Raw genomic sequence first — 13,790 nt, 5'->3', positions numbered from 1 at the left:
CCCAGCCCCTGCCCCACCTTGCCGCAGACGTAGACTACGCTGGAGTCGGGGTCGTAGAAAGGCAGCAGGGCCCCGTTGCTCGAGTCCAGCTCTTGCAGCGCCATGGGCTCCTCCAGGTTCCCCTGGCATGTAGGAGGGGCAGTCAGGCCGGCAGCCCCCCACATCAGGACGGGCCCCAGCCAGCCTCTAACACGGCGGCCATTCCCTCCCATCTCCAAGCCTCGGCTCACCCAGTGTGCCCTGCCAGGCCCTCCCGGCGCCTGTCCACACCAGGGCTGACGGTCCCAGCCTGCTCCAGACCGTATAACCACTCAGCCAGGGCTGAGAGCCCCCTACGGGGCTAGGGGGTGCCAGGCAGGACCGGCCCCCACGTTGGGGCCCCCAGAGGCCACAGTGCAGAAGCACAGGGCTATGGTACAAAGCACTTCAGAGGAGAAGCTGGGAAGGCTTCCTGGAGGGGGCCTCTGTGCTGGGCTTCGAGGAGAGCCAGATGGGAACAAGCAAGCAGAGTGACGACGCGGGCAAAGACGGAGGTGGAGTGGGGGCAACAGGGCTGAGTCAGAGGGGGCCAGGAACAGGAGGCTCCTGAGGGCCTGAGGGCCACGCTGAGAACTGGTAGAGCCCCCAGGCTGAGGCCCAGTCTCAACCTGCCCCCTGGGCCAGTCTCGGCCACTCACCGGGTCCCAGAGCGCCAGCTGCCGCTCGCTCATGCGGCTGAAGCCAGTAGTGAACACCTTGCCATCTGCCAAGAAGATGGCCCGCATGGGCCGGGCACCCTCGTGAGCCTTTTCTCGCTCCTGGGGGGGACAGGTGGTCAGTACAGCACCCCATCGGGCCCCTGGGCCTGGCCACTGCCGTCCTCACCCCTGAGGCTACGTACCGCCACCAGGGTGCCCCGGCGGGGGTCAATGATGCGCACGCTCTTGTCCTTGCAGGCGGAGCAGAAGAGGCTGCCGTTGCGGTTCCAGCAGACGTTGTAGATGAGGTCAGGGTGCTGGGTGTCCAGGCGGTACAGTTCTTCGGCCGTGCCCACGTTCCAGATGAGCACCACGTTGTCACAGCCTGGTGAGCAGGCAGTGGGGGCCGTCAGCCCACGGGGCCACACTTGCCCACCCTCCTAGATCGGACCCTGCCCCTCTGAAGATGGGCCTGGGAGGGACTGCTGGGGTATCCCAGGCTGTGTACATGCATGTGGGGGGCAGAGTGCCGACCTGCGCTGAGCAGCACGTTGCGGGCCGTGGGGTGCCAGGTGACGATACCCACGCGCTTCGTGTGCCCCTCCAGCACCACCACCGGCTCCGTCAGCGGTGAGGCCAGCCCGTTTTCAGGGATCTGCCAGACCTGGGGGGAAGGTGGGGATGCTGGGCTGAGGCCTCTGCCTGCCCCTGCCACACCCCTGCCACCCGCACCATCACAGTCCTGAGCCTCACCATGACCGTGCAGTCCTCTGAGCCGCTGGCAATGACCTCGTCATTGTGGGGACACCAGTCAATGTCAAGGACGGGGCCCGTGTGCCCGCACACCGTTGGGGAGGCCTTGTCAACGCGGCCCGTCTGCAGGCATGGGGGGGACACTCAGGGGAAACCCAAGACCCCCAGGCTTCATCCCTCTCAGAGCCTCAGTCTTCCCCCCTATGGAGCGGGGATGACCCGCTTGGCTTGCCCCACAGGTGGGTGCCTCAAGGGTCACTGGACCGTGATTGACTGTGCCCCACCTGCCTGCCAGGTGAGCAGGAAGCGCTTCTGACCCTGACTTTATTGCCTCCAACCCCGACTGTGGCAATAACACACTTGCTCTGGGCTAACACCTTCTGAACAATAAATGTGATTATGACACCTGTCAGGTGGTGTGGGGATTGGCAAGATAGAGGGTGTGACGTGTGTGGAATGGTCCAGCAGGTGTGGTTGAGGTGCTTCCCGAGGGGGCCCACCTTGCCCAGCGGGAGCACCAGGAAGGCACCGCCACCGCTGGATTCCACAATCACTGCCAGGAACTTGGGGTTGACGGCGCAGAAGGTGCTGTCCCAGGTGACACGGGACACTCGAATGTCCTCGTAGCACTGATCATTCTTGACTGGCTGTCCGAACACATGGCGGAACTTGCTCTGCCGGACCACTTTGCGAAAAGACATGTCTGCAGGGAGGAGAGGCCTGGGGCTCCACGCCTGGCCCAACAGCCACCAGCCCTCCCAGCCAGGCGTGAAAGCAGCGGGGAGGAAGCAGCTGGGGCCTGGGCTTCAGTGTCCCCAGGTACAGAAAGGGGTCACAGGGGCGGACCGAGGGCACCTGAAGGGAAACGCACTGACCCCCTGGCCCTGTCCGCTGCCCAGTCCTGAGGGGCTCTGTGGAACCCTGCCGGCCGGTATCTGTTGGGAGGTGGGAGGCACAGGGGCCAAGGCCAGAGGAAGCTTAGCTCTTCTGTAAGCACCCCAGTTGGGAGCAGGCCTCTTCCTGGACAGGGATTTGGAGGCCGGGTGACGGGGAGAAAGGAGGGAGGGGGCAGGTTGGGCTCCACGGTGGGCTGAGCTAGGCCCCTGTTCTGAGTCCCAGTCCCGGCTGCAGGGAAGTGCGGAGCCCGAGGGGGCCCGGCGGGGTGGGATCGGGCCGCCGCTCCCATCTGCAGAGCATCTCTGGTTAGGTCTAAGGGGAACAGGGCACCCACTTTCCAGGGATCCCGGCCCAGGAGAGGAGTCTGGGCGGCCACAGAGAGCGGGGACCGAGTGTGGGGCTCCCGGGAGAGGAGGACCCCTCGCCCCCACGCCCCCCACCTCGTGCCCCCGCCTCCCGCCCTGCAGCCTGCCCAGCACCCAGCCCGCGCCCACAGCCTGGCCCCGCCGCGCTCACCGGGGGAGCCGGGGGCTGCGGCACCGGCCTCGGACGGCTCCGGATCCCGGGCTCTGGGAAGCAGGAAGCGGGAATCAGGAAGTGACAGACGAGTCGGGGGCGGGGGGCAGGGGCGGGGGCTTTCGGGGGCGGAGCCGAGCCACGGGCGGAGGGGCGGGGCGGGAGGCCGCAGCGCGGGCGGGGCCTGGGTGGGCCACGCCCCCGAAGCGACCCAGGACCCGCGGAGCCTTGAAACCCGGTGTCTCGAGGAGAAGCCCCTGAGTAACTCCCTGGAGCAGAAGGCGGGGCCGGGGATGGGGTCGCGGGTGCGGGGTGCAGCCTGGCCGCAGACCCCTGGCCCCTTCCCCCATCCTGCTCCCCGGCGCAGCATTCTCCAAATTCCACTGGACTGGGTCGAACCCCGCCCTCCCGATCCCCGATCTCAATGCACACCTCTAGGGCCGTACTAATCCACCCTCCGACTCCAAAATATAGTCTACACGGACAGTTTCTGTATTCACGTGCCGCTTTTTCAGTTATAAGAGTACGCACTGTTGGTTAACAATGTGATTGAAGCAGCAATGTTATAAGGAGCGAGCGGAAGCCCCCAGCCACTCCATTCTTCCGGGTGTACATGGTGAGTCCTGCAGGCCTCCTCGTTAGAAACGGAAATGGGCGCCTGTCCCACGAGTGCCCACACCTTGCTTTCTATCCGCAACATCTCCCTTGGAGGCCTTGGGGGGGTCAGCCACACCCCTCTCCCTCTAGCCAGCTCCTGTGGCAAGGAGCCACATGGGCCCCATCCTGTCCTACGCTGGCGGGTTTAGGTGTCCCTGTAGGTCCCATGGACTCCCCAGGTGGTCCAAATTGTTAACCCGCTGGCTGCTAGCCAGAAGGCTTGAGGTTCAAGTCCACCCAGAGATACCGTAGAAGGAAGGCTGGCGATCTACTTCTGAAAAATCAGCTGTTGAAAACCCTATGGAGCGCAGTTCTGCTCTGACACACATGGGGTCACCATGAGTTGGGGCTGACTCAGTGACAACTGGTTTTGGAGGCAACGGTGGTTCAGTGGTACACTTCTCACCTTCCATGCTGGAGACCTGGGTTCGATTCCAGCCAATGCACCTCATGTGTAGCCACCATCCGTCTCTCAGTGGAGGCTTGCTTCTTGCTGTGATGCTGAACAGATTTCAGAGAAGGTTCTAAACTAAGATGAACTAGGAAGAAAGGTCTGGCACCAAACTAAGATGAACTAGGAAGAAAGGTCTGGCAATCTACTTCCAAAAATCAGCCAGTGAAAACCCTATGGCTCACAATGGTCCCATCTGCAACCATCGTGGCGATGGCGCAGGACTGGGCAGCATTTTGTTCTGTCCTGTGATTGGGGTCACCATGAGGCAGGGCTTACCCCCCGGCAGCTAACGGCAACAGCAGTAGATCTCACAGAAGCAGTCTGCCCTCTCCCCCTGGAGCTGGGGGCCCTGGGGCACTTGGCCACACCTCCCTCTCTTCTTCCTTGGAGAGTCCACCAGCCTGGGTGACCAAGGACTGATGGGCCAGGTCCCCTTTCCAGAAAGAGTAGGGGAGGGAAGAAGTCAAAGGACCTGGCCTGGGGCTGCACGAAGCCCCTACTGTGGGTCCTCCCGTGGCTGGGGCTCAAGCCCCAATCTCATTCCCCGCCCCCACCTGTTGAGGGAACAGGCTCAGGGGGGTGGGTGCTTGCCAGTATGACCCCGTCCGCATCCAGTCCCCATCTGTTTGGCTCCAAAGTCCTCACTTTCCCACTGCTCCATAAATCCTGGGGACAGGAGTGTGGGCGGCTTAGAAGAGGGAACACGGAACAGGCTCACTCTCCACCGTGCCCCCAGGTGACAGCCAGAGGGTCTGTGTAAAGCCCAACCAGCTCCCATCACTCCCCTACTCTAAACCCTGCTTTGGCTCCTCATCGCCACACTTGAACTAAAATCCACAGCCCCCTTGCGCCGGCCCATCACATCCCTGCCCACCACCCTCATCACCTACTGCTGCCCCTTCCTGCATGTGGCCCAGTGACACCAACCCTCCTGTCCCTGGAACACACCAACCTCATTCCCACCCCAGGGCCTTGGCACATTCTGTTCCCTCCATCTGGAAGCTCTTCTCCCAGATCTTAAAAAGTTCCATCCCTCACTTCCTCCAGGTCTCTGTTCAAATGTCATCTCCTCTGAGGACCCTCTCTGGCCACCCTCCTCAACTGGTCACTCTCTAGACCTTACATTATGAAGGTACATTATGTGATTGTTTGTGTATTTGCTTTTTGTCTCTCTCAATACATAGGCCGTCAGCGAGGACAGGGACTTTGCCTTGTTCCCTACTCTATACTGAGCACCTAGAACAAGACCCGGCACATAGCAGGTGCCTAATTAATCTATGTTGAATAAATGAATGAACAGCAGCCTTGAATGCAGAATTGAAAAATGTTCACGTTCACAGCTCTCAGAACGCTATCTGGTCCTTATGCTGGAGGGAGAGGGCTTGCTCTCACCTGGAAGAAGGGTGAGTTACCCAGAGGGCAACAGGAACCCTGCCCCATGGGGTGTGTTGGAGGTGAAGTGGGGCTGTGAAATGTCTTGGAGGTGAGCCCTTCTCCCTTCATGCACTCTGGGCTTGGGTGCATACGTTTCCTCCAACATGAAGCCCTCTTCCATGGACCATCAGGCAAACTCCTCTTCATCCTGCAAAACCCTGCAGGGCACCATTTCTTCTGGCTGCCGCTGGTGCTCTCTCCTGCACAGCAATTACCCATTATGGGTGTGATTCCCCTCAGGGACCTTGGAGGTGGGGCTGACCCATTCCCCAAGGGGCAGGGTTTGGAGTGTGGACCAGAGCTGAGGGCAGGCAGCTGGCACTGAGGTTTCATTGCTTGATCTGCCTGCCATGTTGAAAGGCTTTGGGATCCCTGCCAGGGAGAAGAAAGAGGAGCCTACAGAATGCCACAAGGGGGCGGAGTCCAGACCCTGCCCTCAGGGAGTGTGCTCTCCAACAAGGGAGCAGGGGGAGGACGAAAGAGCCCGTGGGCCAGGAGGGAGCAGTGAGATGTAGAGGACAAACCTGGCAGATGGGATACCTGCCATGTGAGCTCCAGTCTGTGGGTGTCTCAGTCATCTAGTGCTGCTCCAACAGAAATACCACAAGTGGATGGCTTTACAAAGAGATATTTATTCTCTCACAGTCCAGTAGGCTACAAGTCCAAATTCAGGGCATCAGCCCCAGGGGAACGCCCTCTCTGTTGGCTCTGGAGGAAGATCTGTGTCATCAATCTTCCTTTGGTCTGGGAGCTTCTCTGCGCAGGAACCTCAGGTCCAAAGGACGCGCTCCGAACCCAGCACTGCTTTCTTGGTAGTATGAAGTTCCCATATATCTCTGCTTGCTTCTCTCTTTTGTATCTCAAAAGAGATTGCATTAAGACACTAATCTTGTCAACCTCATCAGTATAAACTCATCACAGTGATAGAATTTATAACACATGAGGAGATCACATGTAATCTCATCATAGTGGTAGAGTTTACAACACGTAAGGACATCACATCAGATAACACAATCATACAATACTGGGACTCATGACCCAGCCAAGTTGCTACACACATTTTTTGGGGGACACAATTCAATCCATGACAGTGGGTCCGCCTGGTCCCAGGCCTAGGTGAGGCCTCGGGGTGCCCAGTGGTGAAATCAAGTGAATAGCTAACAATTACTGAGCACTTATTATGTGCTAGGAGCCCTGGTGGCGCAGTGGTTAAGCACGCGGCCGCTAACCGAAAAGTCGGTGGTTCGAATCCACCAGCTGCTCCGTGGGAGAAAGACGTGGCAGTCTGCCTCTGTAAAGATTGTTGTTGTTGTTAGGTGCCGTCGAGCTGGTTCTGACTGATAGCGATCCCACCCACAAGAGAACGCAACACTGCCTGGTCCTGCGCCATCCTCACAATTGTTGGTGTGTTTGAGCCCATCGTTGCAGCCACTGTGTCAGTCCATCTCGATGAGGGTCTTCCTCTTTTTCGCTGACCCTCTACTTTACCAAGCACGATCTCCTTCTCCAGGGAAGGTTCTTTCATCATCAAAAAGAACCGTAAAGATTTACAGCCTTGGAAACCCTATGGGGCCGTTCTACTTTGTCCTATAGGGTCACTATGAGTCAGAATGGGTTCAGCAATGTTACTACGTGCCAGGCAAGGACCTATATGCATGGGAAAGCTGGACAATGAAAAAGGAAGACCGAAGAAGAATTGACACATTTGAATTGTGGTGCTGACGAAGAATATGAGTATACCATGGACTGCCAGAAGAATGAACAAATCTGTCTTGGAGGAATCACGGCCAGAATGCTCCGTAGAAGGGAAGATGGTGAACTTTCATCTTGCTTATGTTGGACATGTCATCGGGAGGGACCAATCGCTGGAGAAAGACATCATACTTGTTAAAGTAGAGGGGCAGCGATAAAGAGGAAGACCCTCAAGGAGATGGATTGCCACAGTGGCTGCAACAACGGGCTCAAACAGCAACAATTGTGAGGACGGCACAGGACCGGGCAGTGTTCCGCTCTGTTGTACATGGGGTTGCTGTGAGTTGGAGCTGATCCACTGGCACCTAGCAACAACAATCCTACAGATGAGGAAACTGAGTCACCGAGAGGCCAAGTGACTTGCTGAAGGTCACACCAATAATGAGTGGTGGAGCCACAATTTAAAGGAACCCTGAAAGGCACCAGGGGATGCACCGTTCACCCCACCCATGTCTCCAAAACGGAAGTGCTCAATAAAGATTTGTTGAACGAACACATTCATGTCTGTCCAGAAATCTCTCTCCCGCCTGCCTCAGTGCCTGAAATTCCGCTACTAGGACGTGCCACCACGGTGCTGCTGGGACCAACAACCAGCAGGCTTCCCAGCCAGGAGCTCCTTTAATGATCACAACAGGCGGCCCTGTGAGGTGAACGCAATCACGCGCATTTTACAGAGGAGAAAACTGAGGTTCAGAGAGAGCTGGGCACCTGAGCCCAGACCTGACTGCACTGCTCCAGGCCGCCTGCCCAGCCAGCTGCTTTTTTAAGATGCAAATACCCCGGGAAGGCAGTGCACGGAATGTCGCTGTCATGCACATCTGCAGCGAGGGCATCTCTCGGCCGCTGAGGGTCACAATGCTGAGCTAATGGAAAGGGACGGGGTGGGGGTGGCGAGGGGGAAAGGGACATGATTTTGGAGCACTGGGGCCAAGAGAAGCGAGTGGGGTGAAACCTTCAGCACTTCCTAGTTTTTCCTGCAGCATCAGCAGCCTGAGCAGGAAGAGGCGGACTCTGCCCCGCGATGCAGTGTGACCTCTGAGGGGGCCTTTGTCTTCTCTGGACTCCCTGGTACCCAGAGCTCTCTGAGCCTGGACATTCTTCGGCCTGTGGCCCCTGGACTGTGTGCACAGAAGGGGCCTGGATGGAGGGAGGGTTGCCAGCCCAGCACATCAGGCACTCTGTACCCGCTGTGGTGGGCTGGGGGGTAGTGGACCCCAGCTGAGCCTTAGAGTCAGACTTTGAAGTCTTGTGGAGTCCCCCAAAGCACAGAGGTAGTCCCACACTCCCTTAGGCCACCTGGGTGTCTGCTGTGGGCACAGGCAATCTGCCCTGAAGTTCACAGGATCCTGGTCATCCCCCCCACCTTGTCCCTTCTCCAGCCCCTGAAGGGAAACCCTGTGTGCCGATGATGACAGAAGAGGCAGCTGTTCACTGAACAACCCCTCTGTGCTGGGCTCTTCTTGGGCGCCTCTCACACGTTCTCATTTAATCCTCACAACAGCCCACTTTGCAGATTCAGAAATAGGAGCTCAGAGGGTGGTGTAGCTTCCCCAGAGTGACCCCGCTGGGGTGCAGCAGAGCTGGATTTGAATTCAGACCTGGGAGCTCTTGCCTCTGCTCCGGGCCACCTTGCTGAGGGAAGTCCCGCCCTAGCCTCACCGGGGGCAGGGAGCTGGTGGAGAGCACTTGACCACGCCAGGTCAGCTTATGGACCACTAGGGCCTCAGGCTCCTGTTTGGAGCTGAGCATGTTTCCTGGCTGCCTCCCTTCTCCGCAGAGACTTTCTCGTTTGGCCTCCTTGTGCTCAGGCTGGAGGACAGATAGCAGGGAAGGGAGGGAGGGATTGAAGTATGAAAGGGAGGTCAGGTTGAGCCCGGAGGAAGTCCTTCCTCTCTGTCTTCCTGCTGCAAGACCCGGCTAAAGGGGAAACCGTCAGTGGGGTCTGGGGCGCTGGAGAGCAGAACCCAGCAGGACACCATCAGCTGTTGCTCGAGAGGGTGTTGGGCGAAGGGGTTTGTTGGGGGCAACTAGAAAAGAGCTTGGGGGTCCAGGACAGGGGACGCTCACCCCAGACTATCTGGGACTTTTGGCCGCTTCTGTTTCAGTTCCCCAAATCCTCCTCCCTGGCCCAGGAATTCAGTGGGGTTTCCATGGTGACATCCTCCATGGCCCCGTCTCCGATGACTGGCTGTTCTGTCTCCCTTTGGCTCTTCGCTGCCTTGGTGAGCTGGGCTGTCCTGGACCCTCATGTGGGGCCAGTGCCAGGGGCCTCCTCTGGGGGGGCACTGCCAGGGCTTTCCCCCTCAGAGGCAGCAGACATGGCTGGGGTCTCAGGGGCCCCTGGGGTGGATGGGGCAGGAGAGGGGTCGTCCGCAAGGCTGGTGGCTGAGCTGGCATTGGGGCCAGGGGTCTGGGCCTCAGGGTTCGCCTGTGGCTGGTTCTCAGGGTTCACCTGTGGCTGGGCCATGGGATTCAGGGGAGGCTCAGCCACAGAATCCAACCGTGGCTGGGCCGTGGCGTTTGCCTGTGGCTCGGCTGTGGTGTTCAGCTGTGGGAGGACCTCAGCCATGGGCCCTGGCAGCGTCTGGCCCTCAGAGTCCACCTGGGTCTGTGGCTCAGCCGGTATGATGCCGCCGGGCTGCTCCTCACAGAGCGCTGTGGCGAAGGAGGAGAGTACGGCGTGCAGCAGGGCGCGGAGGTCGGCGCTGGCCAGGAGGCAGAGGAAGGGACTGAGGCAGCTGTTGAGCAGGATCAGGTAGTCAGAGTAGACCAGGGCCTCCCAGAGCAGGTAGCCGGGGTAGATGTCCCACAGGAAGGCCAGGTACAGCAGCTGCGCCAGCTGGTAGGGCAGCCGTAGGACCACGTAGGCGGACAGAATGGTCTTGGCCACGCGGGCAAAGCCACGGCGGGCTGGGGGCCGGGGCTGGTGGCAGCACGGCTGGCAGGCGACGGCCTGGGTGAGCACGTGGCAGACAAGCAGCAGAAGGAATGGCAGGAAGCCCCCCAGGATCTCCAGCATCCTCAACGGCAGCTCCTCGCTGTCCCAGAAGTCCAGGCAGATGACAAGGTCGTACCACCACACGGCAGCCTCGGGGAAGACAAGCCAGGGCACACTGAAGAGTGTGGCCAGCACCCAGACCCCCGAGCACACCCAGAGGGGCAGGCGGGCCGGGCGGCACCCTGGGTACCAGCGTGGGCACAGGGCCAGCAGGCAGCGGTCCAGGCTGAGGGCCGCCAGGAGGAAGAGGCCAGAGGAGTAGGACACGCCCCACAGGAAGTAGTAGAAGCGGCAGGCAGCCGTTCCCAGGGGCCAGTGCCCTCCTTGCTGGATCTCCAGGATCTGGAAGACCGCCACGGCCAAGAACAGGAAGTCAGAGAGGGCCAGGCTGAGCAGGAGCAGCGCCAGCCGTGTGCCTGCTCCGTGCCGGGCCTGCGAGCCAGCCAGCCACGCCATCAGCCCATTGGCTGGGAGCCCCAGGAGCAGCAGGGCCACCAGGAAGACCGTGTCCCAGCCGCCCTGGGGGTAGTAGTCCTCGTCCTCGATCTCTGTGCGGGGCCCACGGCCGGTGGCACCCAGGCTGGCTCCCATATCAGTGTTCATCTGAGGTCCCCAGTGGATCACTGAGCATAGAGCTGGCACCTAGGGAATGAACGAATGATATCACAGAGAGGTCACTGGGTGTCTTCAGGCAGGTGGCCGCCCTGCTCTGGGCTGTCTTCATCACCTTTTGAGTAATTAGTGTGTGCTACGGACTTAAACAGGCCTCATACAATCCGAGTGAGGACAGGAGAGCCAGGAGGGTCAGTGACCTGCCCAAGGTCACGGGCAGGAAGGGAGACGCCAAGCCGCAAACCCAGACCTAACCGTCTGCCCCACGAAGGCCAGGGTGCCCAGCTAGACTCCCCCAGAGATTTTCACATGTATTTTTAAAGCTGTTGAGTCTATTCTTGAAGTGAGGACTCGTATATGGACTGAAACGGAGTGTTCAGATTGAAGGAGGGGAGAGTCCCCCCCAAGGGTTTCAGGGAACAGTTTGAAGACATGTGGCTAGCTCATTGCAAAGCCCCCCGTTTTTGGTATCCTGGGGTTCAAGGGTTTGCAATTCCAGGCGGAAGGCCAGGGGTCCCGTGGGCCCATGGGCATCTGAGCATGGACAGGGAGTCTGGGGCAGTAGCTGACCCCTCCTCCACAGCAAGTACAACTCCTGGGCTCAGGGTGAGCCCCCCCTTCCCTGTAACCCTCTCTCCCCTCCTGGGGGGCTACTAAACAGAGAAGGAAGCAGTCACTCAGCAGTAAGACGAGGGTGAAGGAGGGGGGCACCAGGCCTGGGACCCAAGAGGCCAGCTGCTCCCACCCACCCTCTGGGGGAGGAAGCCAATGGCCCTGTAGCCCCTGGCTCCCGCACTTGGCCCTCAGCCCAGCTCCCTCAGGGCATTCCCTCAGACTGACCTCACTCCGCAAGCTCCAGGCCCTGCTGGGTTAGAACCGTGGGCCCCGGGCCTGGAGCGGCGAGGCCTGGCTTACCTGTGAGGTGCAGGCCGATGGCCGGAAGAAGCAGGGCGTGCCTGCCTGCCCAGCGGTCCAACTGTCCACAAGGCCCCACACCGGGGCCTGGTACGTGGCACCCAGCGGCTCTAAGGCGGGCAGGCACGAAACCCAAGCCGGCAGGACATCAATCATTCATGGGGCTGCTCTGCGGGAAACCCTAACCCTGGCCCAGTAGGGCCAAGTGACCAGCCAGGCCCACCCACCCCCAACAGGGCTGCTGAGAACCCCCTCACCCTGGGCCCCTCCAGCCCAGGGCAAGCTCTAGAGCCCCAGTTACTCACCTCCTCTGACCTCACCCCCATACCCCTCAACTTGCATTCCAGGCGCTGTGAGCGGGCCTGTCTTCAATCTCATGCACCCTCTGTTCCAGCCGAGTTCCTGGTGGCGCAAATGGTGAAGTGCTCAACCTCTAACCAAAAGGTCTGCAGTTTGTCTACCCAGAGGTGCATCAGAAGAAAGACCTGGTGACCTACTGCATAGCCCTTTCAAACCCTATGGAGCACAGCTCTACTCTGAAACACATGGGGTCGCCATGAGTCAGAATCAACTCAACAGCAACTGGTTTAGGTTTTTTTGGTCTGTTTTCTGCTCCAGCCAGGGTGTCACCATGAGGGGCCCCAGCAGGCAAATGGCTGTGTCCTTTCCCACCGCCCAGCTCTGCCTACACGCTTCCTCCTGCCTGAGACGCTGTCCTCCCTCCTGGCGAAGCCCTGCCCAGTTCCCAAGGAGCAGGCCCCGACTCTTCAGCAATATTCTCCCCGTTTTATAGATGAGGAAACCGAGGCTTAGAGAGGTTAGCTCGCTGAGTGTCCCAGCGAGTAAGCGGCAGAGCAGAGCTGGAGTTCACGGCTGACTGCCTCCCCTCCTCGCTGCTAACTTCAAACAGTTCTCTGGACCTCAGTGGCTCTGCCTGGGCCACGCCCGGCAGAAGCCTGGGATTAGGCCCTTGACTGCCGGCTTCACTTATCCTAATCCCCCTCAGGGCTGATCCCAGGCCTTTGGCTCTCAGAAATGGTGGGTGGTGGGGGGAGGGCATAAGAGGCTTTGTGGGTCCCAAGAGCCAAGGGTGCCCCTTGTGCCACATCTCGGGGCCCTGTCGCCCTCCCCACATGGCCACAGAGCAGGCAAGGGGCTATCCAGGCTCCGGCCCAGCCCCCGGCCCCCAGGAGCCCCCTGCGGGTGTGGTGGCTCCCGGGGGTGGTGCCGAGGGGCCAGACTTGACCAGGAGGAGGAGCAAGAAGGAGAGGGGGCACCGAGGGTCCCGGAAGGGCACTGGCGGCCGTGGGGAGCAGACCCCCGTCCTGGGCCCTGAGGGCCTGGGCAGCAGCAAGATGCCCCCTAGGCCTGGGGAGGGGCAGGAGGAGTTGCCCCCTGCAGCCACTAGGCCTGCTCCTCCTCGCCGCCAGTCCCGCCGGCACCGTTCTGACCCCCAGCACGAAGCTGCCCAGAGGATGTACGGGCCCTTGCTCAACCGGGTCTTCGGGAAGGTCAGGTGGGGCCTGGGTGGGCTGGGGTCCAGTGAGGGTGGGACCCGTGACCTTAAGCTCAGCCCTTTGTCCCCCAGTCTTCAGGCCTTCTGCCCAGACTGGGGGAACCTGGACTCCCAGGGCAGGGTTCCTGCAGTTTGGGGAGGGGTTGGTCTCAGGCAGCCTGGGCGACAGGGCTGAGCAAGAATGCAAGGCTCTGTGGGGGCAGCAGTGGGGGGCTCTGTCCTCCTGGGCCCCACCAGCATCCAAGCTGCTGCCTCTTGCCTTTGTGAGTTGGCCTTGCCGGCAAGCTTTTCTGAGACCATCATGGACAGGGGCTGGGCAGTGGCTGAGGGGGAAGGATGGGGTGGGGACGGAGCCATGGTTGGCCTGGGGACATGCTGGCTGTCCTTCTGCAGGACCGTGAGCTGGGCCCTGAGGAGCTGGATGGTGAGTGGCCGATTGCTGCTGCTGGGGCTGGTGGGGGGCGTCCCAGAGCCCAGCGGCTGCGGCCTGATCTCACCCTGCCACCCCGCAGAGCTGCAGGTGGCCTTCCAGGAGTTTGACACTGACCGGGACGGCTACATAGGCTACCGGGAGCTGGGTGCCTGCATGCGGACGCTGGGCTACATGCC

The 13,790-nt window shown here is 60.3% G+C and overlaps 3 protein-coding genes across 3 annotated transcripts in view; 1 reads left to right on the top strand and 2 right to left on the bottom strand.

Moving 5' to 3' along the window:
* Window positions 1-2,904, bottom strand: part of CORO1B (coronin 1B) — a 5,503-nt gene extending 2,599 nt beyond the window's left edge. The window contains exons 1-7 of the mRNA XM_023738274.1: window positions 2,844-2,904; window positions 1,931-2,133; window positions 1,431-1,553; window positions 1,212-1,341; window positions 881-1,062; window positions 678-797; window positions 18-122 (exon numbers count right to left, since the gene is read on the bottom strand). Of these exons, the coding sequence (XP_023594042.1) occupies window positions 18-122; window positions 678-797; window positions 881-1,062; window positions 1,212-1,341; window positions 1,431-1,553; window positions 1,931-2,131 (861 nt within the window). The 5' untranslated portion in view covers window positions 2,132-2,133; window positions 2,844-2,904. The remainder of the gene's footprint in view (window positions 1-17; window positions 123-677; window positions 798-880; window positions 1,063-1,211; window positions 1,342-1,430; window positions 1,554-1,930; window positions 2,134-2,843) is intronic.
* A 6,481-nt stretch (window positions 2,905-9,385) lies between these two features.
* GPR152 (G protein-coupled receptor 152) lies at window positions 9,386-10,814 on the bottom strand. Its single transcript, XM_004383897.2, has one exon. The coding sequence runs from the start codon at window positions 10,739-10,741 to the stop codon at window positions 9,386-9,388; it is 1,356 nt and encodes a 451-aa protein (XP_004383954.1). The 5' UTR covers window positions 10,742-10,814.
* Window positions 10,815-12,798: 1,984 nt separating this feature from the next.
* The window catches only part of CABP4 (calcium binding protein 4), a 12,434-nt gene continuing 11,442 nt past the window's right edge, over window positions 12,799-13,790 (top strand). Inside the window, exons 1-3 of the mRNA XM_004383896.1 lie at window positions 12,799-13,176; window positions 13,575-13,605; window positions 13,694-13,787. Coding sequence (XP_004383953.1) covers window positions 12,799-13,176; window positions 13,575-13,605; window positions 13,694-13,787 — 503 coding nt within the window. The remainder of the gene's footprint in view (window positions 13,177-13,574; window positions 13,606-13,693; window positions 13,788-13,790) is intronic.

This window comes from Trichechus manatus, unplaced genomic scaffold (genome assembly GCF_000243295.1).
Source record: "Trichechus manatus latirostris isolate Lorelei unplaced genomic scaffold, TriManLat1.0 scaffold00113, whole genome shotgun sequence".
NCBI classification, from domain to species: Eukaryota; Metazoa; Chordata; class Mammalia; order Sirenia; family Trichechidae; genus Trichechus; species Trichechus manatus.
The sequence above is the reverse complement of the archived record's forward strand: the minus strand, read 5'-3'. Positions and strand labels throughout refer to the sequence as shown.